This window comes from Diabrotica undecimpunctata, chromosome 3 (assembly GCF_040954645.1).
Source record: "Diabrotica undecimpunctata isolate CICGRU chromosome 3, icDiaUnde3, whole genome shotgun sequence".
Taxonomy (NCBI): Eukaryota; Metazoa; Arthropoda; class Insecta; order Coleoptera; family Chrysomelidae; genus Diabrotica; species Diabrotica undecimpunctata.
Genome location: NC_092805.1, coordinates 25,917,149 through 25,944,043, shown reverse-complemented (window position 1 = coordinate 25,944,043; position 26,895 = coordinate 25,917,149). Strand labels below are relative to the sequence as shown.

The 26,895-nt window shown below is 31.6% G+C and overlaps 1 protein-coding gene across 4 annotated transcripts in view; it reads right to left on the bottom strand.

Moving 5' to 3' along the window:
* LOC140436593 (homeobox protein cut-like) overlaps positions 1-26,173 on the bottom strand; it is a 260,307-nt gene extending 234,134 nt beyond the window's left edge. For 3 of the 4 annotated variants that reach the window (XM_072525537.1, XM_072525539.1, XM_072525538.1), the window contains exon 1: positions 25,667-26,173. In XM_072525537.1, coding sequence (XP_072381638.1) covers positions 25,667-25,792 — 126 coding nt within the window. In that variant the 5' untranslated portion in view covers positions 25,793-26,173. The remainder of the gene's footprint in view (positions 1-25,666) is intronic. The other variant, XM_072525540.1, reaches the window with a different exon arrangement.
* Positions 26,174-26,895: the final 722 nt, after the last annotated feature.

Sequence of the window (26,895 nt, the reverse complement as noted above, 5' to 3'; positions counted from 1 at the left end):
AAACAAAATTTGCGTGAGAAAAACGAAGCATGTGTTTTTGTGAGTTTTTCCCTTGGCATGTCTGCTGTCGATATAATTCCAAATTGGGAATAGATAGCGATAAACCAAATTAATTATGAAAGTTGGTAATTGAGCTTTTCAATTTGCCCATTTTGGTGCTCAAGGCAAAAATGCAAAAGTACGAAAATTGTAATACGATAAATGGAAAGGTCCACATATTTTTTAAATTGAGTACAAAAGAATCAGAGATACAGTGGTCACATAGTATGAACCAAGATTGAAGTAGACCAGACAAATGAATAGTAGCAGCTGTAAAAAAAGGAGTTCAAAAAAACAAACAACGAGTGCTTATGGAGTCACTATACTCCTAGGAATCCACTGGTAGGTTAATTTTTTCTCAACTGCTTTCATCTTTCATTTAATATAATATAAATATCCCAGCTCTGAGACCGCGCACCAATAGGCGCGTGTTTGGTGCTCAGACCCTCCAAGCGATTAGCTGGCGAGGAAAGCAAAATCGTTTTGCGACAACTGATACGAATTATGAACCGACCGGCACACACAATTCCTGGACGGAGGGCTAGTGAGTAAGGTCATTGATCAGGGTCACTGTCAGTCCGGACAGGCACACAAAAAGAAGAAGAGGCAAATCAATAGGTATTCATATAGCAACAGCACAAGGGAGAACACAAGTAGAACCTTACCAGCGTTAAGTTATGCGATTGGAGAGGAGTGTTGGTAGCTTAGGGATTAAGGGTTCGATTTATTATGGGACATTACCTTCTTGATCTTCGGTCATAAGAACTCCTTACACTGGGAATGTCATGTCGAAACGAAGAGAAACGAAGTCGTGATGTTAATTAATAGAGCGTCAAGTCAACCTAAATATACACCGCAAACTGAAATTAATGTATAATTACATAAAATTTATTGAATACTCAACAAGACCATCATAATAAAGGCAGATCTGAAATAATTTGATCGCCATTGATCTAAAACTAATCTTTGTCTAAATTAAACTTACAAGGGCACACTATGCAGTTGAGTTCGTTGTTGGATAGAATAAAGATGTTTTTGGACTCAAGAACACATAGTGGACTAATAAACTGAATCCAAATAAACAAATAGATATTTCTACTGAACTCCAGAACGAGATAACAGGTCGAAAGTATTTACCAAAAGTCGATGCTATCGTGACAATATTTACGAATTGGTATATGAATATGTATGTGTGTATTCTACCTAAAAGTACTATCTCTTGGATGACTACACTCTACATTATTTATTTTTTTTTTCGAATTGTTTTTTATGACTCGCGTTATCAAGAAAAGTAAAAAACGAAAATAGCCTGTAATGACGCATACTACAGATCGATTAATATTAATATTGGGCCAATTATGCTGCTAATTTTGGAGTAAATTTAACAAATTGGTTAAAAATAAAGTGATACAATGATTGGCTAAAAAAACAGACTTGATAACTATTCAAATTTTTCTCGTAATTTTGGGAAAACGTTTAAAAAAACAGACATAGTACTTATTGTTTTAAAAAAAGTAATGTACTTAACTTTATCACTGTGCTTTGTGTGATGAAACAGCGAGAACAAAAAAAAATAAAAACAATTAAATAATGGTATGACTTTCTATATACAATATCAGTGCTTTCTTGAAAGACGATCTTCAATATTTACAGAGGTAACGCCAAGCATGGTAGTAACAATCAACGAACACAAGAGCAATTACCATGATCAGGTTCAGAAGGTTGTATAACATGCCCATGATGAATACTTATTCAAAGTATAAAGGATTGCTGAAGATATCTTCTGTTTCAAGTTACTACATAATGTCCTACCGCTAGTTTGACTTAACCCTCTGCTGAAGATAATGCTAATTCTAGAGCGTCCTACAACCTTGTTGGCATTTGTGACATGCCAACTACTTATAACGGGTTATGCCAGTAACATTTCAAAATTTGCACTTGGTATGGGTACCGGGACACAGAGGTGTGGAAGGGAACGAATGGGCTGAAGCCCTGGCAAGACAGGGCTGATCCACTCTGCCTGTAGGATCCGAACCTGTGATTGGAGTGCTCATCAGTATTGATCGGAGTAGTCTCAAGGAGTCTTAAGACCTATGCGGAGATTCCAGGATTTCTAAGCCATTTGTGGAGGTATGCGACAGGAGGTAAGACAATTCAAAAGGCCACTGTAGACTTAGGCTTGGAATAGGGGATGGCCCACGGTGCCGTCTTTGTAATGAGGAGGAGGAAACCTACTCACATGTCCTCTTCAAGTGCCCAGTACTGTCTTATCAGAGGTGCCAGTTGTTAATCAGAAGTGGAGTTATTCTCTTTAGAAAGCCACAAGTCTCTTTAGTTCTATGAGGCCACAAGGTTACTAAAGGATTAGACGTTCGTAACAATAAAAATATATTTGGAGCCCTTATTGATTATAGTAGATATGGAAGACCGGGCAGCAGCCTGGGTCTAAATGTCTGCGGGATTCACAAAAATGAGCCCTGGTTCGATCTACTATAACCACAACCATAAGCAAAATTTAGCGTAAATTCAAGGATTTAATGTGTATTTTTTGTACCCTGTATACTCGCCTTTAATTGATTTGTGACATAAAGTGTGCATTAAAGAGAATCAATTACCACAATGCTAAAATTCTTTGTGTAAAGTGTCGTGCATCTATTTATATGGAAATAGGACGATGTGTAATATGTAGTGAAAAATAAAACGGTTTTGTTGTGGAATGCGTGTTACACTGGATGCATTATTCGATTAGTGAATGTTAATTTTGCAAATTATCGCTTGTTTTAATCGATGACTCATACCAATTAAGCTATTAGCTCATCGATACATTTGAATTGTTAACTTCACTTAATCTGGACATAAAGTGATTAATTGTCAATTCAGATCTCGATATTCGGGTTAATGGTCATCCACTTGAATATTGGAAGTAAACATGTCATCGGGAAATTCATTAAAACACTTGAAATGCTCGTACTGTTTTATCGATTTCTAAACATGCAACACCGTTTTTACTAATTGTTGCTTGTTGAAGGGTGCTACTTGGTTTTTATGTAGTGTAACTGTGAATTGATAACTTAAACCACTAACTAAATAATGATAATTATTCTCTGATATATGAGTATATTATAACCTAGATTTCTCTTAACAACTCTGTAAGTAGATGTTGCTTGAAAATAATTTAGGTACATCCATAGCTTTTCTTCTGTCGTTATGTTTTTCGTTTTTAATTTCCATTTTGAATACTCTTCTTTTTTAAGTTACCGTCCAAAGCCTCCTCAAAAAAAAGTGAAGTTCGTTTTAAGGCAGTTGTTGTAAAGCAGAACGTGTCTGACGAAGCAGGGATGCTGAAATGATGTCATAACACTATTGATACCGATTCATACACGTGAGGTTGACAAATTATGCTCCTAAGCTATATATTTGGCTTTTCAATTCATAATAAAAATTTGTTTTTTCCTAAAACTCTGCAAAAATGTTTTGACAAAAATCCAAATACCGGTGGATTTTTATATTAAGAGAGACCTATTTACAAAAAATATTTCTTGCAACTTTAATTTTGTGCTGGTTGGTGCAATTTTCCACAAATTTTTTAAATAGTACGTGGGGCCAAGTGACCCATAATTAGAAGGGGTTTTCATTGCTTGCACAACCGTTTTTATTTTTATAAAATCAACCGATTAGTTACCTACTACTTTTTACTGTTTCAAAGTTAAGGTATTGCAGATTTTACATTTCTGAAGACCTCAGGAGTTATTATCGGGCATGCGGTAATAATTATTTGTCACAGTTCCAATGAATTTTAGAGTCGAGCGGCCTAAACGGTTGACTTCAGATCACCTCAGCGAAAAAAATCTAAGGGATTGAAACCTGGAGATTGAACTGTCCAACCTACTTCACCTTTTGGACCAATCTGCCATTGGGAAAACGATCATTCAAAAACTCTCGAACCTGAACAGCTAAATAAGGCGATCCACCATCTTGATAAAAGATTATCTCATTCCTTAAGAGGATATCATACAAACGGTGTCAATTTATATGGATGAAATTTATAGATCAGAAGCTTCAGCTATTTTTCTGATAGACTGAGTGGAGTCCATTTGTATATGACCCCACACTGCAACTTCAATTCCTTCATTTCGAACTGGATAATTTACTCTTTGCTTGATATTCTTGACTGCTTAAAAGCAGACTAAATCATTTAAGAGCTTTGTTTATTAAAGTAGCTTGTACCGTTTATAAGTACATACTTTGTACTTATTAGACCGCCTAGATTTGATATGATCTTCACTATGGCGGATGTCAGGATTTCCGCTTTTTGGATTACATTATTTATGCAGTTGTTCTTTATCCAGGTAAATTTCTAAATAGGTTGCACACCCTATTCTAGGGTACTACTCAAGCTTCCTTCTTGTTTTTCTTGTTAATATAATGATCTCATTCTTAGCCGCTGTCAGGATGAGATCGTTCAAAGTTATCTATTGTTTGACTTTACTGAACAAGTTTGCTACTACTCGTCTGTGTAAGCAATTGCGAATCTTTACCGTGATTTGTTTCTATACTCTGTTCAATTTCAAGATAAGCTCGAGGTAAACAGATTCAGACACGTTATCGGTGGGTTTGTCGTGTTGGCGCAGCTTGTCATTGGTTAACTTTTAATTTCTAACCAATGACAAGCTGCGACGATAAGACACACCCACGGATCACGTGTCTGAATCTGTTTACCTCGAGCTTATCTTGAAATTGGATGAAGTATAGTATCCAGTTAAAAAATATATTCGATAGTGTTGACTTCAACAGGTATCTTTGTGGTACTTATGAGGAGTCTCTCTTGATGAATGAAAACTGGAAAACTTTACAGACATTATCGCTTACAGTATCTTTTGAACAAAGTTTACAAACTATTAAATATGAGCGTAGACTGAAGCACGAATTCAATCTACATTTAAAAAAATTTAAAATATATCAAGTAGGAAAAAATTTTTTTCGCATAAAATTTGATTTTATCCCCTCTTTAAAAATTTTGCTGCGTCAGTGATAAATTTTGAACAAAACACAATAACAACGTATTGGAGAGCAAGCGGTCTTATGAAGCCAAAGTGTATTAACATTGGAGTTTTGGGGAAAATTAAATTACCGAGTGATTAATTTTGGAGAGAACGTCTAAAAGTTTAGAAATTAAAATCTATCGACTCCCGATGCTCTCCAATGAGATATCGAATTATAAATATCTGCTAAATATGTTTTGGAAGCCTTATGATATATTTCATTAATTTCGGTTTGGGTATTATCGATTTCTGTCTCTCTCTCTGCTCGAATAACTTCGCCAGCCAATTAGAGCAGTCAATTTTACTTATTTATTATTTATCGCTGGTTTTGACAGAGAAGTTTGTAAAAAAATAGCACCAAATAAATAGGAGGCCATGAATTATAGACTACCGATGAAAATTCACATAATTTTAGGATTGAATTAAAAGAAATAGACAAGCAGCCTAATATAAAGGCAGTTGTTTGATATTTAAGTCTTAACACAAACCACAGCAGCAATTTATTAATAGAAATTTGCCTGGTTTCTTTACTTTAACTTTAATCTCAGGTTTTTTTTTCAAATGTTTATATCACATGATTTAATTGGATACGGAATATCAATGTACCTGATTACTAATCTATCATCAAAAAATTCTCTAATATATTGAAATGTGATCAAATCCTTTAGTACCTTGTTGCATTTTTTTTAAATATTTATTTTGTAGAACATTATTATCCAGATAATTTCTTTAATAAAAAAATGAGAATCAGGGAAAGATCTTCAATAAAAAATGAGGAGTTTCAGATTAGTACCATATGTTCTTCAAAGAAGACACACAGAATAAAATAAATGAAACAATTTAAATAATGAACTTAAATGTAACATTTTAGTAAGGCAATTAATATATAGGAGGAAAAAAACACTTCGAAAGGAAATAAAATAAAAAATAAGGTAAGCAAAACAAACGAAACAGATGATGGGGAAAGAAAACCATCAAAGATTCTTGAAATTAAAGAGACAGTTAAAAAGTAGTCAGAAACAAATGATTCGAAATAGAAATCTCTAGTCGCCTCTTTAGGCATAAAGATTAATTAAGATACAATCATTGAAGTACAAATTATTAAATTAATATGGTAAATTGGATCCTAATGATTATATGGAATACGCCAGAAAGAAGATATCTCTGGTGACTCTGAAGTCACCATATGTTGAAACAATACTTGGTAAATACCAGGCTCATTTCATAGCTGGTGTGAAACGAGGTGGTTTTCGTCATAAATATTACTCCATATTCATAGAATGCAGCCTACTATTCTGCAAAAAGAGAAAATATTATTCAGGTCAATCCAAGACCTAGGAACATCAAAGGAAAGATGATGAATAAGGAACACTGGAGGAACTTAAGACAGAAGAGTTTTGAAGCCAGAATGATAATGATGGCTTCATTTTTTTCTTTCACTTCTTACTTCAGGCCACAGCGATTTTTTGTAACATTTGATCGTGAAACAGCTCCTCTTATTCAATTTTGTCCTACAAGATCCTGTTTTTTTAATTTCTTGGAATGGTTAGAGCAAAGATAGTCGTGAAGGTAAAGAAGGAAAGAAGAAATATTGTAACAACGACTAAAAATATCACATTCACTGCGATTACTAACACAAGAGCATATCAGAAAGAAACAGAGAGTAACCTACAGAAAGTCGTTCAAGATGAAACCAATATTGAACAGCTCAACCAACGAAACGTTGGTGGACGCCCTACAGAAAGTGCCAAGGCGAAGAAGAAGTGCCAAGACAAGCAAACAAGGAAAAATAAAAACCTCACAGAAGTTGTTAAAAGCGCCAAAAACCGTTAGGAAAGACCAGTTAATTGTAAGTACTAATAAACTAATCGGAAAAGCTTAAGTAAGAAGAATTTAGTATCCAAAAGGAGATAGAAGTTTTGGTTAGGACGTGAGATCGAGATTCGTTTTGGGAGCAGATTCAAGGAGAGAGTTTTGGCTAGCGAAGAAGCGAAGGAATAAGAGGCAAGCTAGGTAAATTTTTGGATTGAAAGAAATTAAGTTAATCGGTTTTATTAAAATTTGAGAACATTATAGAGATATAAAGCTTTATAACAGATTTAGTGTCTGTAATTAAGATCAATGAGATTTATTTATTGAAAAAAAACGGAGTAATTTATTTTTATTGTATGTTTTGTCAATTTTATTGAAATTCATTCAGTTTGACCATTTAAATTAAGCTACCGATTGCTGGATAATTAATTATAAACTATCAACTTAGAAATATGTAGTTTTTGTTCCCACTTAATAAATTCTAGACAAGGTGAATGAATCTGAAATGACTTATCTGCACTATTCAATTGTTGTCGTGTAGACAGAAGACATCTGTTTATTAAGAAGCTGATTAAATAAAGGTGGAGCTTAATTTATGATGTATTTTATTATGTGACATAAAATATTATGATTTTTGGAAATTCGCTAATAGCTGACTATGTTTAAACGTGTTAATTGCTTCATTAAGCACGATGAATATTTAATTTTTTGTAGTTGGGCTTTCGATAATGTTCGATAAATAACAAAAAAAAAATAAATAACATTTTGATAGTAATATTCTCTGATATAGCAGATTTGATAGGGGTCCCTCTATAATATACTATTTAAAAATTTCTAGATTCAATCAATTGATTATACAATTGCTACCAATTAAGACAAAAAGCAGATTTTCGCTCAGGTTAAGGGACCAATGTTGATCTTCAATCCTTAAAAGTACTGATAGAGAAAACAATTGAATACAACAGGTACCTGGTGCTAATTTTTGTGGAATTTAAGAAGGTATTTTATACGGTGCTAATGTGAGCTGTATTGAGAGCTTTCAAATAATGTACGATTGACCAATGGTACACCAATGTTATCTAAAATATATAAAAATGAGCAACAACCACGATAAAAATCCATCTGTGAAAACTTTGTATATCAACCGGTGAGCCACCTTATCAGCAAGGTTATTTGCTAATGTTTTGAGGTTTTAAAACATTAATCTGAGAATAGATGACATTCAATTTCAGTTTTAGTTCAGTAATAATTACAGATACCTGTACAGAAGTTGAGGCTGCAAATAAAATTAAACAAAAGTAATGTCAAATCGGGTTTTTAGCAAATGCGTTGGTATTCATGAAACAAAAATAGAACAAGTCGAGAAATACATCTATCTTAAACGAGAAATAAGGATCCACATAACTCCTTATTTCCTTGACATTCCTTTCCGCTCAATTCTCGGTTTCTCCTTTGATTTATGTCAACCTAGGAAAAGAAGAAAATAACCAAGACAAGTCTATGTCATGGTACTTTGATAACTGGTCTGAATATAAACAAATTTTCACAGATAAATCCAAAGATGAAGAAGGTAATGTAGGTATTGGTACATATCTTAATCAAAGCACCGAATTAACAGCAAGGTTACCATCTGCTAATTCAATTTGGTCAGCAGAATTATTTGCGATAAAAAAGGCATTCAACAGAATGATTTTAAAAAAGCCTTATTTGTGTGAATCAAAAAGTGATCTGAAAAAACTTTGTCAACTTTATGAACAACATAAAGAAATTAAATTTGCATGGATTTCAAGTCACACAGGGATTGTGGAAAATGATAGAGCTGATCATCTTGCTAAACTTGGAAGAAAGCTACCTGTTACTGAAGCTTTCCTTAAAGATTTCTTAAGTAAATATAAAGAAAACCTATGGATTAGTTGGAAAAATCGGTTCCAACAAATAGGATAGGTAAAAGGAATTACATATTGTACATATGTTACGGTTCCATATAAAAAAGCCTGATTTACCAGTTTGCCCAACCTGGGGAGTGGTATAATTTCACAAATGTGTCATGTGAGGAGTGGACATTGCGGTGTTCCAGTTCATTTATTTAGATTGAAAGCAATTAATACAAATCAGTGTTCATGCAGCAGTTTAGGCACCTTACAGTATGTTTTATTGAAATATACTAGACACCAAAGGTAGTCCCGTTTGCTTAGAAGTGAATTACAAGGTGATCCAACATTTATTGATGTGCCGTTCAAAAATTTAAACTCAAAGACTTTACTCGCAGCGCAACAAAAGTTTTTAGCGTCAACAAGGACACGTGTAATTTGTTAATGTACTTTATAAGATTTTATCTGCTTGCTTGGATTGCATTTGCTTAGTACGGTTTGCTGCGGTAGTACTGGACTATAATAATACAGCTTATTGAACTCATGTGAAAGAACTTTTAAATAATTAATTTTTAATTCTTTTCCTTTAACTTTTGTTGTAGGTTCCAGAGCTATGAGCGTAAGCCCAGATATACCTTAGGTGCGGCTCTTGAAGAATCAGTATAAATACTCAGATCCTGGCCGGATCAGAGGCGGATACAAGGGGAGTGAATAAAAAAGAAATTCCCCCACTCCAAGAAGGTCTAAAATTAAAGAAAACCTATTATTTATGTCTTTTATGTAGCTTGGGTTTATCTTTTTTCTGTCTTTTGGTTGGTATTTCATTGGAAGTTCCCTGGGCCGGATAGCCCTGGTAGCTAAGGCTAAAAAAATGAATGGAAGAAGAAGAAATAAGGATAGATACACAACCATACATGATATATCTTTTGAATGATAAATTTAGTATAAGAGACTTCTGAATATGGTACAGTGTTGCCATTAAATATACTACTTAATTTGTAAATGTACATTGTTCATCTAATATTTTTTGCATTATTCTTTATCTTAAACACTTGAATGCAACAGTTTTAGTTCAACATTATCTTCGTCTGACCATCTAAGTTCTAGCCTTCCACTTATATATTTGTAATTATATAGCTTGTCGGTTCATGTTTCCAATGTATCTATTTAATTTGGGTTAATATAAATGTTAATGACCGGTGTGAAAATTTAGTGGAAAATGTTTGACACCAAATGCTTTCTATTTTCTTTTTATCTTTGATATATCATTATTCGTTGATCATTAAATCAGTTTTTTATATTTACAGTTCAAAAATAATTTGGGATGTTAAAAAATTTGTCTGGATTAAATCCGGATCTGTAAAGGGCAGTTCCCCGTCGCCTTTATACGAAATCGCGACCTCTTTGTCTTGCTTTCATCCAAATTTTATACACTTGAAGTACATTTTTTAGATATATGTAGGAATTAGTAATTTCACCCTTTCGCTTTTTTCGGAGGGAAGTTTTTAAGGGTGCTCCGCGATTTATTGAACTTCGAGGGAGTGATATCAAATTTTATGTTCGTATAGGTGCACATTAGACCCTTATGAATCTGTTTTTTTGCCTCTTCTGGACGTTTTGGCCGAACATAATTGGGAAGTTGCTTTATGAGCCAGCTCTTATATTCGTTCGGTTTGTATTTACGGTCTAAATTTTTTGGAGATGCTCAATAAAACGGAAAATAAGTTTTTTATTCGGCGATTTTTTATGTTTATGGATAAATATATAACTGGGTTTTTAATTTTTTAATGGGGTCTGCACTCCACAACTGCAGGATGAGTTTGCCTAATAAAAAAACATCATTTATTTCGCTTTTGAGCCGAAGGGTGGAAGAAAGGCCTTCAGAGCCAATTCATGTTTACATCATTTACTAAGCAAACGAACGTTTATTGCACTATAATCTACTTTTTTTTTTAATTTCACAATAATTTCATTTCTCGACTCTATGATGACTTTCACCAAACTTCTTGTTCCATCTATTATTTACTGCTATTTGTTAACTAATCTTACATATGTTCTAGTCGCCATAATTTTTAAGCGAAATGGCTCCATTTGTTTTTGATTTTCAGCACAGATTTTAAACTTTTTCAATTGTGCTTCTTCCCATCTGTATTTTTATCACAACTTAAACTCATTTAAAATTCTGGAAAATAAGATAGTAAAAACGTTGGGACTCTCCGTCACTTCTTATTTGTTTACTAAATCTCGTTGCTGTTTTCTAAACACTTAATGAGCTATGACATCAACTACTAATATGTTGTATTGCCGATAACGAGAGTGCAGAGGAGAGTAGTGTATTACTCCTCCTCTGTTCAATATTCATGATAAATTTTTCAAAGAGTCCTTAAAAACTTTTAAAAAGGAATTTGTCAGTGGGATTTATGTAATCAATATTAAGTACGCAAATGACAATCGCTTAAAAATATTGAATATTATAAGATAAAATAAACACTATAACAAGGGAAAGCTAACGAGAACAGACTAAAAACAAATACAGAGAATACGAAAGCAACATCTTTCACAGGCAATTTTTAGAGTCCATAACGGTGGAAAGACTAAGTAAAAAAGCTTCTCAACAAACAGTATACGAAGGCATTACATGTACCAGTCAGCCGAGACCAGTAGGGAAATATCATTATTCAAACTTTTCGAGCTGCTGAAGCTCAATGATGGACCACAACATATCTGGTAAGATGTTCACGACTATGATGATGACTGAACAACAAATCATCTTGACAATGAGGTTGAACTACAAACACGAATAGAAAATATCAAATCATTTCAAAGAGTGAAAAAACTTTTCACAAATTCCTCATTACCATTCCTCTTCCAGGACCATATTTCCCCTCTATTTTTTCTTCGATAGTTATATAGTTCTATGAATAGTAGTCCATATTTCAGATTTCTCATCACGTGGGCAAATTTATCCTATTTTTTTCGTTTTATGATATTCAGGACCTCTCTTTCCTTGTTTAGACATTATAAAACCTTTACCACTGGATATCGGTACGATATTTGTCCGTGAAAACTTTATTTTATTACATATTATTGTATAAAGTAAAAATATGTACTCTAGGAGTAAATTGTATGAGACGATTGGAAACCTTCGCAATAAGAGCATTTCAAAGATCTCATGGAAAGAACGAAGAACGAATGAGAGTGTGATAAACTATGACAACTGATTGTAATAATTGTAAAGATTTAAAAGAAAAACGTAAAATGGGTTACCTAGGATACATTTCCCGATGACGGAAATATAACATCCTACGTCTAACAATGGTGGGAAAAAGAATTTAGGAAAAAGAAGATGTTCGTAGCTAAATATTGTAATACAATGAGATTCCCTACTAAGAATCGCAAGATATAGAGATCAATTTGATATAATGATATCCAATCTACAGTAATATAGAGATGATCTACCTAAAGAAGGAAACGTATCCAAATTACAAATATCTATAGTGTATTTTTATGTATGAGAGAGTAATAAAACAATAAATTATGTATGCAAATCCCTAAACTGTTGATACGGGTGACTCAATGAAAAACAGATATTTGTCAACAAGTTTACAGAAGTATATAGGAAAACAATTTTAAATTGAGTATGACCACCAGGTATAAAGGTTGGAGCAGAATAGAATACAATAGTTGTGAGATTTACTAATCCCTAAATAAGGTTGCCAGTGTCGGAGTGATGGAGGTTAACAGGTACTAATGAATTTGCAAAAAATGTAAGATGTTTATTTTATTGGTTATATTATATAACCAATAAAAGTTTAATAAGTACCTACCTATTTGCAAAATAAAGTTTAATTCTTTGCCTATTTGCAAAATAAAGTTTAATTCTTTAGATAAAATAAAACGTTTTATTTTATCTGAAATGAGTGCATTCCACGAAGTAAGGGTTTCAACAATCAAACATTTAATTCTTTAATTCCAGGAATCTACGACAGTAATTGACTAGATAATTACCTTCTAAACTTATTCCACAGAAAATGTGATAGTGGGTTTTTCCATTTTGTATATAGGAAGGTCCAAGTGGGGTATTCAAAATTCTTAACAGTTCACTAAAAGTAGGTACTTCAGTTGCAAGGTGCAGTTTATTGTGTATACTAGTGTTATGGAAAATTTGGAAGTGCCGTGTAAACGCCGAAAAATTGGTCCTCTAACAGTTAATGAAAAAACATTAATATTTAATTGTTTTAAATCATTTACAGACAAACGTTTATGTGAAAGTGTTGATGAGACCGTTGAGTTAGTTAGCAGTACACTTGGTGTTGGGAAATCTACGATTTACAGAGTTATTAAAGAAGAGAAATGTGGTAGTTTTCAAATGCCACGTAATGCTCCAGGGAAACCAAAATTTCAAATAGAATATCATTTTAAAGAAGGACTTCGACGGAAAGTGCATGAATTCTTCTTTAGACAAGAATTTCCAACATTGGATAAAGTTCTTGTCTCAGTTCGAGATGATAAGGATTACCCAGAAATGAGAGAAATGAGTGAAAAAAGTACGTTATGGAAACTTTTAAAAGAAATAGGCTTCCGCTGGAAAAAGAATCCCAGAAAGTCTATTTTATTAGAAAGAAGCGATATTGTCATATGGAGAAGACATTTTCTAAGAACCATAAAGGAAATGAGAAACCAAAAAAGAAAAATATTTTATCTTGATGAAACATGGATCAACGAGGGTCATACACCAAATAAATTTTGGCAGGATGAAACTGTTACAAGTCAAAGGCACGCTTTTGTAAATAACTTATCTACTGGTTTAAACCCACCATCAGGAAAGGGACGCAGGCTGATAATAGTACACATTGGCAGTTCAGACGGTTTTGTTGAAGGTGGTTTATTAACTTTTGAATCAACTCAAACCGGTGACTACCATGAAGACATGAACGCTGATGTCTTTCAAGAATGGTTCGAACAAATGATAGATCTTCTTTCTAAGAACTGTGTAATAGTAATGGATAATGCAAGTTATCACTCCAGACTTATAGAAGGACTGCCCACAACCAAGTGGTTAAAAAAAGACTTGCAGAATTGGCTGAGTTCAAAAAATATTACGTACCATCCCGGATCTATAAGAAAGGAACTTTATTCGTTGTGTGCCCTTCATAAAGAAAAATTTAAAAAATACGAAATTGATGAAATTGCCAAAAATCGTGGAATGACAGTACTTAGATCCCCACCATATCATTGTGAATTAAACCCGATTGAACTGGTATGGGCACAGATAAAGAGTGAAGTTTCAAGAAAAAATACCACTTTTAAAATTCATGATGTTAAACAGTTGTTTTTGGAGGCCGTAAATAATGTAAAACCTGAAAACTGGGAAAAGGTAGTAAATCACACTATTAAAGAAGAGGAAAAAATGTGGAAGCTGGACAATATTACTGATAAAATGATCGAGCCAGTTATTATAAATCTTGGTTCTGAAAGTTCATCTTCTGAATCTGATTTGGATTTGTAACAAGTAGCTGTAAGTTTTATAATAATATTTTTATTCATCTATTTAACATACCTTAGACGGTTTTAAAAACTCTTTTTCTCTTTTGTAATTTTTAAAAATTAAAAAAAATGTGAATTTTTTAAAACCCTTTTTAATGTAGGCCAGTCAGTTCTAATATAGTGTGTGATAAAAGAGGTCACTTTTGTTTACATACACATAACACTTTATAACACTGAAATAATTCATTTATTTTTTACAATTATTCAAAGTAATTTTTCAATTAATCTTGAGCACGCCCATGGAGTGGTCGGAGCTACCAGTTAAAATTATGCTAATTACTCTCTCGTTCATAAAAATAAACTATAAGCTTTGTTAAATACTACTCTTATCTGGATATTATTGTATTATACGTGTAAAAAGTGCGCTGCATCCAAATAAATAGCGCTTCTTAGCCATATCCAAAAAGAACATTTATAAGTATCTTTTTGAGAATAAACCACAAATTACACACAAATTTGAAAAAAATAAACCACGAAAAAACACTTTTGAAGCAATAAAAAACAATTTAATAATGTATAATACTATTCCATTTTATTATTCTCAATAGATAAAAATTTTCTTCTTGCAATTTTCGTGTTTTTTGGTAAGATCCTTTATCTTAAAAAGTATCATCACCTGCACCAACTGCCCGTTCCGACCGTCCTCTCAATCAGAACACATCATAAACCGCGTCTCTGTGTCGTGGCGCCCTCACCCGCGAGGGTGGCGACTCGTCGAAACTTCAGTGCGGCTTCGAACACGAAGGGGAATAGAATGCCGCTGTTTTGGGGTTCTTTCGTGAGGATGCAGGTATCCGAAATCTGAAATTTCCGCCAGCAGGTCAGTGGACTTACCGAAATGTTTTGGTGACATTCTTGAAATAGATTTTAATGATGATGAGGATGTAAACACTGGTTCAGGTTGTTCGACATGATTTTTCGGTTTTGATAAGACAGTATTTGAGGTTTTTTAACATTTACGTTGGAATTCCGATAGGGATGATAATAAAGTGAGAGTTTTACGTGATGATAGGTATCAAGCTGGGAATCTTGAACGTTTTTTAATATTAATACTTTGAAATATTTTGAAAGTAGGTTTCGAAATTAAACTCATTTCAGAGATCATAATATATATCATGATATATAGGGCAGTCATGATATATATGACAGATAATGTATCCTTGAATTTTAGGAAAATAAAACGAGAGAAAATTTAGGCCACCACCATTTAGCATCACAAACTATTACAGTTATCAAATACAAACAATTGTCACGAATTATAATAGTTATTATCAAATATCAAGCGATGGTAGATGCAAATTGTATGATCGTGTCACATAAAAATTAGCAACTGTTATAGCAACTAGTCGTATTAAACCAGAAAAATAATAGATTTCAGATATGCAAACATATGTTGAAACAATACAAAGACTGCTGTGGAACAAGTCATGAATAATTTTCAAAGACCCAAAAAAGAGAAGTCATGGAAAAGTGGATCAATTCGGCCAAAATATTTATTGCCTCATGACAAACAAGCTGAACTACATACTATAAAATCTATAACTTATGAGTCCGTAAAAGCTTGGAACTTTAAATAGTACATTAAGCTAGTGCTGAAGCACAACAAACTATCTTTCTATTAATAAGTGCTTAAAGACCTAAAGGAATTGTCGGTAATAGTTTTGATAAAGAAAAAGCTTGTACTCTTTTTCTCGCATCTGAACTATTCTGCGGTATAACAAAGAGTCGAATCGTGGACGTTGATCCAAAATGGGAAAAGAAATTTAGTGTAGCCAGCTCCTAAAATATTCCATATCAAAAGCGAGTAAAAAGGTTATTACAATCTTATGCACAATACGCAAAAATAGGTCTTTTGGACTAATCTATATATGTGGGCTATACACAAAAAATTTTCAGGTCGCAGTGTGGAAAGGACTCTAAGCAACACGACAGCTTTGAAACGTACGAATTGGAGAAGTGAATGCAAAGGTTTGCGAACTTGTACTAGAAAGAAAAGGAATATATAAAAAAGTATCAGACTACCATAATTATTTCCTTTTTGTATGCGGAACAAGTATTCGGTATAGACTAATTGATGATCTGACTCCTGAATCCCTTCCTTCTTCTGCAGTTTAACACTTTCACCATCAGTCTACACTTTGCCTTAGCCAGAGGCCGAGAAGCGATTTGAGAGATCTCCAATTGGTGTAATGATGATAATGTAGATGTTAATAAAATATTTTTTTTGCCAAATTCTCATTATTAACATATTGAGCGAAAACTGAGTACAAAAACCGAATAAAAAAATAAAAGAAACTATCACCAAACATACAAAAAAATGTACAAAAAACTAATATAGAATACGAATATTTATAAAGGAATCAAAAAAATGTACTGATGAATACATTAAGACCTAGAAGAAAATTGTGGGTTTAAGACAAAAATAAAGAACCAACTTATATGTGTCGAATGGAATGTTTAGTAAGACTTATTTTCCTTTAATTACTACGCTCTTGTAGAATATTGACAGCTAATTGCAAGATTTTTACTTTATCTACTGTTGCTGAGTATGTGATCTCCTTTTTTGGATTATAATTCTCTTTTTTTGATGGCATGTGGCTTAGTGCATATTTATTCGTTTTTTTGCAGTACAAGGATTTTTTACCATTTTCCTAAGCATTTGGATGAGAAAAAGAAACAGATTTTACCCAAGAAATCAATTGGATTTCCTTAAATTCAAATCATTTAAATAGAGTTAATGAACAAACTTAGGCATTCTTAAATAAAATATGACTTTCGAGATCGTTAACATCCCTTTATTTATGTATTTCACCTAATACTTAATACTGAGACATTAAAAACTTTCGAACATCAATTCGTACTTTACTTTTATAGGGTTTGATATAAAATTAGTAATAAAAGATCGCATTGATGAGTTTTCTTTTATGATAGTTTTAATTTCTTTTTTGAATGGTTTAAGTGACGATAAATTTAGGCGCAAGCATAATGGCTATCGACGGATTTATATGTAATTTAAAATGTTTATGGAAGCTAAAGAAATGTTGATTTTACAAACAGAGAGTATTTGTTTAACGCTATAGAAACTTTTTAGCAATATTTAAAAATATCCTGAAAGTCTACTAAAACAATTGTCTCTACATTCTGTTGTTAAACAGAAGAAGGAATCATTCCAACATCACCTACAAAAGTAGCAACAAAAATAAGAAAAAACAAAAATTCCTATAAAGTACTAGAGCATGAACTCAAAACAGGAGAAATATTAAAAAACGTACCATGTAAAACCATAGTTTAGATGACAAATCTAATAAATGCTGCCTTAGGGCTAGGATTTGTTTTGAAAAGTTATTATTGAAGAAGTTATCATCATAACGCAACCAAAAAAATCTCTGAGGTAAGTATTGTCCCACTGTAGACCAATATGGGTGCTACTAGTGAGGCCATAGTTATTTGAAATACTTCTTTTAAAAAGACTTAAATGAATAATAGTTCCCTGACCCGGCCAGTCAGCAATCTTACACTTTTGGTCAAGAAACGCAAAAGCACCCAATACTACACAAGGAGGGATATAACTAGAGGGAAACGGATAATAGAAAGAAAAAAGTGATACCAAATCATCAATGTGCTATCAATAAGGTAGATTGTTCTGCTGCGTTCTTAGATATAGTCAAAGCTTTTAAGTATTAATAAGCTTAAACTTAAATAAAGTTTGTTATGAATCATATAAAACTCTAGAAATAGCTGAGGATATAATTCTGGACAATAATAATATAAAGGCTGATTTAAATGGATGTTCCTTAGTATGTGAAAAATTAAAAACAGTCTTTAAATCACCAAATATTTTAAAGACAAAACTTTCTGCCATTGCTATGTTAAAATGGAACTGGGTATGGCACATAGGAAGCATTGGACTAAGCAAATTGTTGAATAGCGACCAAGAACAAGTAAGAGAAGCAGAAACATACTAGAGGCTTCCATCCGACGATGCATGGAATAGCTGTTGATGATGGTGACACACTATATCACTGTTAGAACAGAACGGATCTGCAGAACAGATGATCTTTGCAGGTAATAGAGCTTTTCAAGCAGTAGCAGATATTAATAAAGGAAAAATTGTTAACTAGAAGCTCACACTAAATAAGATCTATTGATGGACTAGAAAATTAATTAAGAAATTAACTTCTAACCAATAACAAGCTGCCTCGACACGACACACCCACCAATGAGTGTGACCTCCAGCTTATCTTGGGAATGAAAGTAGTATAGCTAATAATGATATCACTGAAGAAATAAAAAGCAGCATCAAGCTCAAGATCAATAGGTCGTGAATCAACGACATGAAAAATCAAAATCTACAAATTCATTGTCAGACTTATATTAACCCATGGTTGTGAAAAATGGACAACGACTAAAACTAATGAAGAAAAACTCAGACATTTGGAAAGAAAAATACTTCCTCATCACAATGTATCCACAAACCAATATAGAATGCAAACAAACATAAAAATAAAACAATTTTATAGTGATAATGATATTGTCCGAGAGATTAAATTACAGATACTAAGATTGGCAAGACACGTACACAAAGATGTTTTCTTTTATTTATTTTCCAAGTAAACATTTGCAAGATGTCCTGTTTGGACAAGGATCAAATTTGATTAGCGCCACATGATGATGATGATGATGACTTACAATAGAAACCCTATAATTCATCCATATTGTACGAATTTCTTAAATGCACAATCTGTATATTACTATTTATTATGAAATCTTTACAGAAAATAATCTAATTAATTATTATTGCTATCAAAATATGTACGTTTATCCCTGCTGCTAATCCTAAATATATTATATATCTTGAACGACGTGTTACTTTCAATATTATCGACTGTTGCCGTATTATTTACATAATAAATAGTGGTATAATAAGCAAGAACTGCTCGGTTTTCTAATACCAAAGAAGTGCGTGGGATTGGAAATTACCATCAGATGGAAATAAACTAACAAATACGGATAATAATAATAAATAATATATAGAAATAATCGAGGTATAAATTTCAGTGAGATATTAATATTATAGACTGAGAATTTCTTCTCGATAGAGATTGCAATGTTAATAGGAATTTATTGTTAACTATAATTACAATGCAATGATTACGTGATTATTAATAGTCAGATTAAAACAGATAATACTGTGCTTAATAACATAAAATACATGGGTAGATTTCTATGTACCAACAAAAAAGTAGTTGTTGGGTATTTAAAAATGTATGAATACTATTATTTAGAATAATGCCTCTAAAAAGTTTGTAGTCGCGGTTTTTCATACCATTTGCTGTGGTGTCAGTTTTTCTGTTATTTTTTTATACAAGGACTTCAAAATGATCTGAAATTTTCTTGCCTCAATTGTTGCAGTGATTTAACCGACAATGTATATAGTTAATGATAAAATATTTTCGTTTGTTAAAAAAGGACATTTTGTAAGAAACGTTTGGCAGTGAATTAAAATCTTCAACTGGTAAAGGTAGTTGTTGAATTATCATATTAAAGGAGATAAAGGATTTATTAATCAGATTTGTTACAATTTGATTCAAACTCTACGAAAAAGTATCACGAAGAAGGTGACTTCTTATTTTTTCCAAGAGTACTTTAGTTAAATGATATATGTTCTATTCTACTGTAGTTATGGCAATGTCAGTTCCATTCAAGATTAAAGGAACCATTACGTAACAGCAACAGAAGAAAGAAAGAGCTTTTAGATTGATTAATAAGTAAATAATAAAGGTAAAAGAAGGAATCCTTAAATACAGCTTTTACAGTTATGTACACTACATTCACCAACATTTAAAAAGTACGTTTAAACTCGATATGATAATAGACGAGATAATATAGCCAATTATATCTTCTTTGGGTAATGAAGAATGTAGTGATGATGATGATGCTATCTAATCCGAAGATGACGACATATTTATATAGGTATTTAATAAATGTATATTCTTTTAACAGTCCTGTACAAAGATCGTTGTAATCTTCTGCAATAAAAGACTTTCCTACCATGCATTTTCAAATCCAGTATAGCAACTTATAGTATACCATTTAAAATATTCAAATGTAAAAATATCTCTACGGATATAACTGTATGCTATCCATAGGAATTAATTGTAGTATGTCTCGAAATAGCATATAATACATTCTTCAATTTTGAAAAACTTTTTCGCCTGTAGAAATGTGTCTGTGAGAAAAACTGTGTTTTCCTTTAAACGCAGGCAAAAACATTATTGGCTCACAAAAAGGTTTGTTTACATGTTTTGTAAATTTGTAAAAAGCTTTTGACCGAGTTAGAAAAGTGTAATAGAAATATAAAACTGCATATGCTTAGACTGCTTAGACAAAAATGATACGAGAATTATATAAAAACAACTTTAAACAAAATGGCAATATAAGAATAGAAGTTGCTTAACTCAAGATGCTGCAGTGCAAAAATGTATACGACACGTCCTTTTTTCCTTATCATAATTATATTGTTGATTAAAAATTTGAATAACTGCTATAAGAAACACGATATTATGGTAAATTCATTAGTATAATGAGATGAAAAACGTACAATTACCAATATATGTCCCCGGTGTCGTAATTAATAAATGTCCCCTGTGTTTAATAAATTTAAAGCAGTGGAGATGTGGATATTTCGCAAAATGTTGGAAATATAATGGACCGATCAAGTGAGCAATAAGAAGGTTCTTAGAGGAATCAGTACCAACAGAGTGCAATTTATATTAGACGAAAAATTAGTTGCAGGGCGCATTAAACAGTAAGTGCAGAAATTGTTACGAATATATCTGACAAATAGAGCATATTTTGGATTAAAAAAAGTTTTAACAACAAGCATATTCATAAAAAGAACGAACATTCTTCAAAAACATGGACGATGGCAAAAATCGATGAAGAACGTTTAAGCTGATTTGAACGTAAGATCCTTAAACATATTTAGGTATAAAGGTGTACAAGAAAACGGATTTTGACAGAAGTGCTATAATTTTGATCTTTCAAGGCGAAGAGTAGGAAGGAATGGAAGCTGATCTTGGAGCAGACCAAGACCTACTATGTTCAGGTTTGGACATATAAAAAGTTCTTAAAATAACGGTTGATGGAAATAGATTTGCTAGAGTCATCATCGAACGTCGATCAAAGACGACACTGACAATATATTTCCTCCAAAATGCACAATTCAGTCATTGGAAATGTTGAATAAATTTAATATCTCATATACAAAAAAAAATGAGGAGGTACTTAAGAAAATGGTAAGAACCGATCTATTACATTTGATCAGAAAAAACAGTTGTCATGATAAAATGATGTACTTAGAAAAGGTAATATACCAACAAGGTAAATATTTTTCAACAATTTTGATGTCAAAAAATTATAAAGGTTGCAATATTTTGTGTCAGCAATAGTGATTTACCTAATCGAAGATAGCAAATTTTGTTGCTATTGCAGTTTCTTAATAAATATTAACGATTTTGACAAGTTGGCAGTTAATATGGCAAAGTAAAATGAAACATTTAATATTTTTCATGAATACCTGACAATAAAGACCTTATTCTTGTTTCAGTTTAATCTCTTGCACTCGCTATTACGTATATACAAATAATTTTACATTTTGAAAGCAACGGAGCAACAAAAACAAAGCTATGACAACAACAGAAAACCACACATGGTCAAGAATAAATGACCCCATATGTTTTATATACCTAAATATACACAAAATTTTCACCTATCAAGTATCTTGAAGATCACATCATAATGTACATTTCGACACTACCCAATGATCTAATTGATTTGAATATTACAAAATTGACAGTATCTGTTTTATTTATTACTCAACTGACTCATTTGTTTATTTACATTATGAATTATACTTATGTGTGTTTATTAATTGAACATATATACAAAGCTAAATATGAGTCGCACTTATTTCAATAATTAGTGAAATAGTATTTGCTGTTGTGAGTTCTCACATTACTAATGTTACATGTGTTTATACAGCAACATTTTTTATCACATCGTTTGGCAGTTAGATTGATTTTATGTAACATTTTCATAATGGTTTTATTTATATATTGATGATTTGATCGTACTTAACTTTGAACCATTATGACCGATTATCAATGTTTCATTTGATTATAAATTTAGATCGCCGGCAATTTTTATTCCTTTTACAAAAAAAATGAAGATATAAAAAGGTTCTAAAACAGTTTTTTCGTGGCATTAAATATTATGTTTATGTGTAATGAAACATTTTTAACTATTGATTTTAAAATCATTGGTTAAAAATAATTTTAATTGATTTTGAGAGCAAAAGTTGATAAAAAGTATCCAAAAATTAAAGATAATTACGATTTCTTTATCTTTTCTATCATAATCTGTTCAGTTGGTGTTCACTCCACGACAACTTATTGGAATAAAATTTTAGGATGGACTATAATCATTTACTTGGTTGATTGATCAGTGTAGTCGATAAGTTTTACAATTAAAGGCAATAAAACAATCTAAAATAAATAAAGACAGAACACAATATAAAATTAAAAACTAAATTTTATTCTAACAAACATTATGATACTAGAAATATAGTTAGGTAAAAAATATGAGCGCAGATTTATTAAATAATCTGACTGTTAACAATATTCAATCTGCAAATGAGAACAACCACAAAAAAATATTTAGATAATTGGTAAATAATAACAAGATGTTGGTTTATTTATTATTTTGATCATAAATGTCATTAAAAATATTTAGAATATCGCTAAAAATTCAACGATGGAACTAGATCATCATAAGATATAACGAACCTCTTGAATATTAAAAGCAACGAAGTGTCCTTGGACTTTAAATGTTTTGAAGCTTTTTAAGATGTTTCTATTAAATAATAAAGAATATATTTTAGATGTAGAGAAAACGTAAAAACATTAAAATAAGTTGATAGGTATATTGTTTTCGAAGTAATTTTTTCGTTATTTCTTTTCGAAATTCAGTATGTTTATTCAAATATCTATTGAAGTTAAGCTTGATCATTAAAACCGCTTTCGGATATTGTTAAAAAACTCAACGATGGAACTAGATCACAATATAATAGACCTAAACGTAGATCTTGACAATTAGAAGGAACGAATTGTTCTTGGACTTTGAATGTTTTGAAACATTTTGAGATTTATTGTTGAACAATAAATAAAATATTTTAGGTATAGAGACAACGCAAAAGATTTTTATTCAAACATCTATTGAAAATAAACTAATTTTATTGAAAAGATTTTTATTCAAACATCTATTGAAAATAAACTAATTTTATTGAAAATCAATTTTTAAAATAAACAATCCTAATTTTTTAGGTTGGAAAAAAGACTCATTATTTGAATTTTTTCTATTAAAGAGGCAATTTAAATATTATATTACGGATTTTAAAATATTATAATGTTTAAATACCTAATTAAAATGAAGTTGCAAATATCTATTTAACACCTTGTGTACTGCAATATTTACTTTGCAATTCTAAAAAGTAATATCGCAAGTACCTACTTATTTAAATACACAATTTACTAATATAGTAAAAAAAATCAGAAAATAGATTTTCAATTTAATTTCACAAGAGTTTAGTGATTTTTTTAGTCCGTAAAAATATTATTGTCGTGGATTTTTTATTTTAATGAATGTTTGTTCTTTTGTAAACATACTGTTGCGTTTGGCCTATATTTGTAGAATTGAAATTTGAACGTATTCCTGTATGATAAAGGTAATAACAATGTTTGTTTCATAAAATTTAAAAATTAATAGTTAAATTGGTGGTTTTTTATCTGTGAGTTTGGGATGTAATGTTTTAATATTGAATTTTGCTCATTATATACTTATAATAAATATCTTAAAGGTATATCACTCATTTATATTTATGACTTTTGAAACGTGCTTTTTAAACACATTTAAGTTTTGTTATGTTAATTAATTCTTCGTCATTCAGGATCATAAATCTTAATCATATATATTCTTGTGTATCGAAAATTATTTGATTTTTGTGCATAGGAAACTAAGAACTATAATATTAAATTATAAATTTATATCTTTAAAAAAATTTTCATATAATTTTATTTACTATTCAGTAGCATTGTCATTATTGCACATGTTCTCAACCAATACCGCCCAAAATTTAACATGTTAAACATTCTATTCAAAAACTAAACAAATTCGAAAATCAAATTGAATCAATCATTTTTAAATGTCATTTAATATTTGTAAAATATGTTCCATTTATTCCTAATAAGTAATTGGATTCGATATTTGGTAATTGTGTTCTTGTCGAAAAATTCGTTCTTTATTCTTGTGATAATTAATGAGTACATATTATATAATTAGTTCATATTATATATATATATATATATATATATATATATATATATATATATATATATATAATATTATTGGAAAATTAAGCCATTTACGTCAAAACAAATTTAAAATTTTCAAGTTGTCTATGATTTCTCCATCTTGATGATACTTTGTTCCCCTTTTGCATATGATTTTTCTTAAAGGTTTACTAAATCGCAAAAAGTTAAGTATATAACTTTTTAATTAAAATTATTCTTGTGATTCCACCTAACTCTATTGGCAGTATTTGGAATACCAAACGGATAATGTTAGTGTTTTATAAAATCAGGTACAAGTCGCAAAATTACTGATAAGAGTAATCAACTATTGTTGGTAAACATTGCCCTTAACATGACAATTGAATTTATAGACAAATGAATTTATAAACCATATCTTCAAATACACCTATACACTATTTGTAGTCTTATTTTTCAGCTTGTCAATAACCTGTGACCGAAAATTAATTACTAATTAAAAATTTATTATGACATTATGGTCTCCCAGATCCGAAACCGTTTTGAGAATAATCTGGAAGTCGAAATGTCAAAATAAAATATTTCCAATTGCATAAATTGTATTTATTTTTCAATCCTACAATTGATACGATAAATCTTCAGAAAAATATTAATTTTTCAAATTTTGGAAGATGCCATAAAATCATTGAAATTTCAAAATTTGTTTTAGGGATTTTATTTAATTAACAAACATTATTTTTTTTTGAATTTTACACAATTTTTCTAAATGAGTTACGCAGCAATAATAATACATATTAGGTGACCACTTTTCAAAAATTAATACATAATTCTTTAATTTTGAAACAGCTGATTGGGAACTAGGTATCAATCGTGATAAAATATTTGTGTATATTTTATTGTCTTTTGTGTTGCTTTTGTTGCTCTTTGATTTGTTGTTATGATCCGTATAGGTAAACAAAGTGGTCCCTACCTGTTGCCAAAATTGTGCTAAGAGATAGATCCTTTCCTTTTTGAAGAGCCAGTCCATTGACTGCATAGTCTGCATGTCCATATCTCCACCAGGGGGTGGTAAACTGGCTGCCGCTGTCGGCTGCATATGTTCCAACTCCGCCAGTGTTGCGAAAGAAATGTCACTGTCGGATAAGAAAAACAACTGTTTCACCTTTCAAAAATAGTAAAAATCAACCCGACACAGTTTGACATTGTCCGGATCACTTATTTGTAGCACTGTCATCACCAGCAATGTTTTTATTTTGTTCTTTCAAAGATAAAAAGGAAAAATCCGAATGAGGCACAGTTTACAAATACACAATCTTTGATTTAATCGAAACCGGAAGCGCAATCGGAAGTTTACAAAACTTGTCACACGGGGTTTTGAAAACAGATCAGTTCGTAAATCGAATAGAGCGTTGAGCACGTGTTTTCGTCAGGATAACTACCCCAAGACTGACGAGTGACTTGGTCTTGCATGGTGCATTCGGCCCGTACTCCTTCCTTCTCGCTCGCGCGTCTTCTGTTTTCCTATCGCTCCGCCCATAGTGTTGGAAGGAGTCGCCCTCTCGTGGCGATTCTCGCACTCTAATACTACACCTCTCTCGCTCGCGCAAACATCACGGGCTGCATCTATTCTTTTTCAGCGTACGGAGTGGTCGCGGCCAATACAAGCGCTGTAAAGTAAAGGCTGATATTTTCTTTTTACCAAAATCGAAAGATATCTATGTGCGCATTTCGCTACCCCCTTCCTTTACGTATATTATAAGGTTTTTTTTCGTGATGGATGAGAGTTAAGGGGTGATTTTGGGGCGCATGTGCTGGCTTGTAGTGTGTTGTGTGTTTTTCGTGAGGAGCGTGTGTGTATGGGCATTTTTGAGGTTTCTTATTAATTTTTTTTGGTGTTTTGGGGCAGTCTTGCCGAAAGGTAAACGATCCTTTAAGTTTTTGTTGCCTTTTACATGACATGTGTTACGTCTTTCTTTTAATGGTAATCAGTCTGTAACAAGTTGTTTACAGTGCTTAATCTTTTAGCTTTTTAGTTCTTTTCAAGAGGAAAACATCTTAAGCAATAACCGACATACCTAATTCAGCTTGTATTAAATTTTCACAATTTAACAACCGATACATTTTCAAGCAAATATTACTTGCTTAATCTATTGATATATTCGTTTTTGAGACTATATTTCTTTTGTTTGTTTATGTTGT